We start from the raw sequence: 3,314 nt of genomic DNA, 5'->3' as shown, positions 1-3,314 counted from the left end.
ACCTGAGGGACCGTCTCTCCCCATATGAGCCCCAGAGAGCACTGAGGTCAGTAGGCAAAAACAGACTGAATATCCCTGGGCCAAAAGAAGTTAAACTTCAAAGCACCCGCACTTGGGCCTTTTCAGCAGCGGCCCCACAACTCTGGAACCAGCTCCCAGAGGAGGTGCGGGCCCTGCGGAGCTTAGACCAGTTCCGCAGGGCCTGCAAAACCGCCCTCTTCAAACAGGCGTTCACCAATGACTGAGCTAATGTTTACTGCTAAATTAATAATGTTTACCGCCAATGTTAGTTTTAGGAATGTTTTGATTATTGATTGATTGGTTTTAATGTGAACTTAATGTTTTATTATTGTACTGTTTCACTTTTAAATGTTGTTAGCCGCCCTGAGCCTGCTCCGGCGGGGAAGGGCGGGATACAAATAAAATTTTACATTACATTACATTACATTACAATGTGGTTGCAGCTCCAGGCGGGGTGCAGGCCCTCGCACGTGTGTGTGCGGGTGTGCCCTGGCCGCACATCCTGCTGCCATCCCCTGCACCCCGTGTCTCGGCCATCTCTGTGCCGAGGCGAGGGTGGTGCGACACGTGTTGTGGCTTTCCCCAGGTCAGCTTCCGACTCACCATCTGGGGCAGGTCCTGGTGTTCGTGCCGGACCCCACCACAGCTGCTGTGATTGCGGTCTCATATGTCATCCAGCTGGCCCGTGATGCAGGACAGCTGGAATTGTGTGGGATGGCTCCACTGGAGGCAGCCGGGATGCTCGCCCTGCTTGCCGCAGCCTTAGCCAGAGTTGGAGTCCTATGCCTGCAGTCAGCGAGGCCCTGCCTGTCTCTTTGTCTTTCAGGTGTGTGTGCTGCACACCAGCCTCTGTGGCCGCCAGAGCACAGCCGCCTGTCTCCCAAAGCTGTGGGAGCATCCTCCGCCAACGGCATCTCGGATGGCGGGAGCCAGGAGCCTCCACGCATGAGCTTGGACTCCCCGCTAGTGGATAAATAAACTTAGCCCAATGCGCCCATCTTGTCTCATGTGTCTTTCATTTTTCCCACCTTGCCACGGTTGCTCGTGGCTGGCCCAGGGGCATGGCTCTGCAGCCGGGGGCACTCTCGGGGCAACCACTTAGTGCAGATGTGTGGGAACTGGATTGGGCAAAATTGGTGATGGGTGGGGGCTGATATGCATAGAGGCAAACACTTGTCCAGGGCCGCACCATTTGTCCACGCCATCTGAGTCTGTGATGCAGCTGTCAGGGGTGCCGTGGTTGAGGTGGGTGCCCACAGAACAGGGGGAGGGACTCAGGTAGGGGACTTGGCTGACCAAAAATAATGGCAGCTGGATGGCAGGCTCCATAAAGAGGGAAGCTGGCCATGTCAGCTTTCCTGCCGCAGGGAGGGCTTGAACCCACAGTCCCAGCATTATGAGGCGGGGGATTAGCTCGCTAAGCCAAGCTGCCTCCACTGTGTGCTGAGGTGGCTTACAGCCAATACATGCTGAGGGTGGGGTCGGTCCTGGTTGAGAGTGTTGGCATGATCGGCTCCTCCCAGCCCCCTTTCGAAGCGGCCTTGGTGGGGGCCACAAGCGGGGGGCAGCACGGGCCACCGCGGGGGCTTCTGGATATGCAAATGAGGGACAGCTGCAGATTTGAAGGTGCGCCTCCTCAGGCCACAGAGCACGTGGGGAGGTGTGAATGGCAGCTACCGGCCCTGGTGGCTGCTGGTCACCGAGGGCCAGCCTCAGCTGGGAGTCGAGTCTGTGGCCACTCACACCTCGCAGAATGCTTGCCATGGTGCCCTGCCTGACAATCCCATGGCCAAGGCATGCAGGAACCCTGCCGAGGAGCTCCCGGCATTGCACTGGGGTCCCCGGGTCCCCTTCCCATGTTTTTCTACCTTGTCTTTCTTTTTTGTGTCTCCCCACAGGACTTCAGCTCTGCCTGCTATTTTGTCGTCTTCCCCATGCCTTTTCCAACAAATGCATGAATTTTTGAAGGGATCCCGAGAGTGGTCCCGACAATTCTTGTTTAATAATAGATTGAAGCGCCCAAGAAGCAGCAGCATACATGGGGGCGCATGGAGTCCCCCCGGTAGCCCCGGGCATGTGAGCAACCGCACTCACGGCATGCTCTCCTCCCTGGGTGCCCTGGCTGCGCGCTAAGTGGCCCAGATATGAGCTCGCACACACTCCTGATTCAAGTGCCCCCTAAAGTCCTGCTGGGCAGCAGTCCGTGTCGCCGCCTCCACATTCTCCTGCACTGGCGACACAGGGTTTGGGAGGGGAAGCTCCTGGGGGGCCAGCAGGCATTGCCGGGTGGCGATGTTGTGCTGCATGATGCAGACAGCCACTAGCTTAGCCACAGGCAGGAGCTGCATGCTGCATCGGCCACCCGTGTGGTGCAGGCAGCGGAACCTCATCTTCAGCTCCCCGAAGGCATGCTTGATGACTATGTGAGTAGCCCTGTGTGCCTGGTTGTATGCTGCCCGGTCCTCGGGTGCGTCCTCCTGGTACGGCGTCAGCAGGTAGGGCAGCAGCGGGTACCCTCAATCACCTGTGGAGGACAGGAAGGTGAGGACAGGGGATGAGAGGGGCACCCCATGCCACCTCCTGGTGGCCTTACCTAGCAACCACCCCTGGCCATCTGGGGTTGAGGCCCGAGGTTGAGGCCCGAGGACGTGAAGATCTGAGCATCTTGCATGCTCCCTGGGAACTTCGCCACCAGATCTGTGAAGACTCCCCAGTGGTCGCAGGATGCCTGCACATTGAGGCTGTAGAAGTGGTGCCTGTTCTGGTACACCATGGGATCCTTCCGTGGGGCCACCATAGCGACATGCGTGCAGTCCACAGCCACCATGACATTGGGGAACCCTGCAACCAACGCGAAGCCAGCTCTGGCAGTCCGCGGCTCCTCCTCGCCTGTTGGGAACTGCACATGCTGCTGGAGGCACTGAAGCATGGCGTCCAGGAAGGAGTGGAGGCAGAGAGACCTCCAGGACCTTGACCACCACACCCTGGAATGAGCCAATCACCAGGAATCATAGGGAGATGAGGATATGCTGCAAGACAGGGATGGGTCAGGGGCCAGCCACCTTGCTGCAGAGGATCGCCCTGAGCTGCTCGCACAGGTCCTGGATGGCAGCGTGGTCCAAGCGAAAGCGGTCCAGACAGGTGCTGTCCTTGAGACACAAAGTGCTCAAGCACTCCTGGTATCTGTGCGCCCGACATCTCCGCTGCCATCACGCAACCCACACATAGAGATCGGGGATGATGTGCAGCGTCCGCACTCGGGGGGCTCTGGCGGCAGGATGAGGGGGCACCAA

General features: G+C 58.6%; 1 protein-coding gene across 1 annotated transcript; it reads right to left on the bottom strand.

Moving 5' to 3' along the window:
* Nucleotides 1–2,150: 2,150 nt before the first annotated feature.
* LOC132574087 (putative nuclease HARBI1) lies at nucleotides 2,151–2,950 on the bottom strand. Its single transcript, XM_060242271.1, has 2 exons — nucleotides 2,626–2,950; nucleotides 2,151–2,536 (listed from the first exon to the last, which is right to left on the bottom strand). The coding sequence occupies exons 1-2, from the start codon at nucleotides 2,948–2,950 to the stop codon at nucleotides 2,151–2,153; spliced, it is 711 nt and encodes a 236-aa protein (XP_060098254.1).
* Nucleotides 2,951–3,314: the final 364 nt, after the last annotated feature.

Source organism: Heteronotia binoei, chromosome 1 (assembly GCF_032191835.1).
Source record: "Heteronotia binoei isolate CCM8104 ecotype False Entrance Well chromosome 1, APGP_CSIRO_Hbin_v1, whole genome shotgun sequence".
Taxonomy (NCBI): Eukaryota; Metazoa; Chordata; class Lepidosauria; order Squamata; family Gekkonidae; genus Heteronotia; species Heteronotia binoei.
The sequence above is the reverse complement of the archived record's forward strand: the minus strand, read 5'-3'. Positions and strand labels throughout refer to the sequence as shown.

Excerpts from the sequence above, each read along its gene's own strand:
- LOC132574087 (XM_060242271.1), bottom strand. The coding sequence starts at position 2,950 with ATGCTTCAGTGCCTCCAGCAGCATGTGCAGTTCCCAACAGGCGAGGAG. Across the intron at positions 2,537-2,625 it reads TCAACCCCAGATGGCCAGGG|GGTACCCGCTGCTGCCCTAC; the intron begins GTGGTTGCTAGG and ends CAGGTGATTGAG.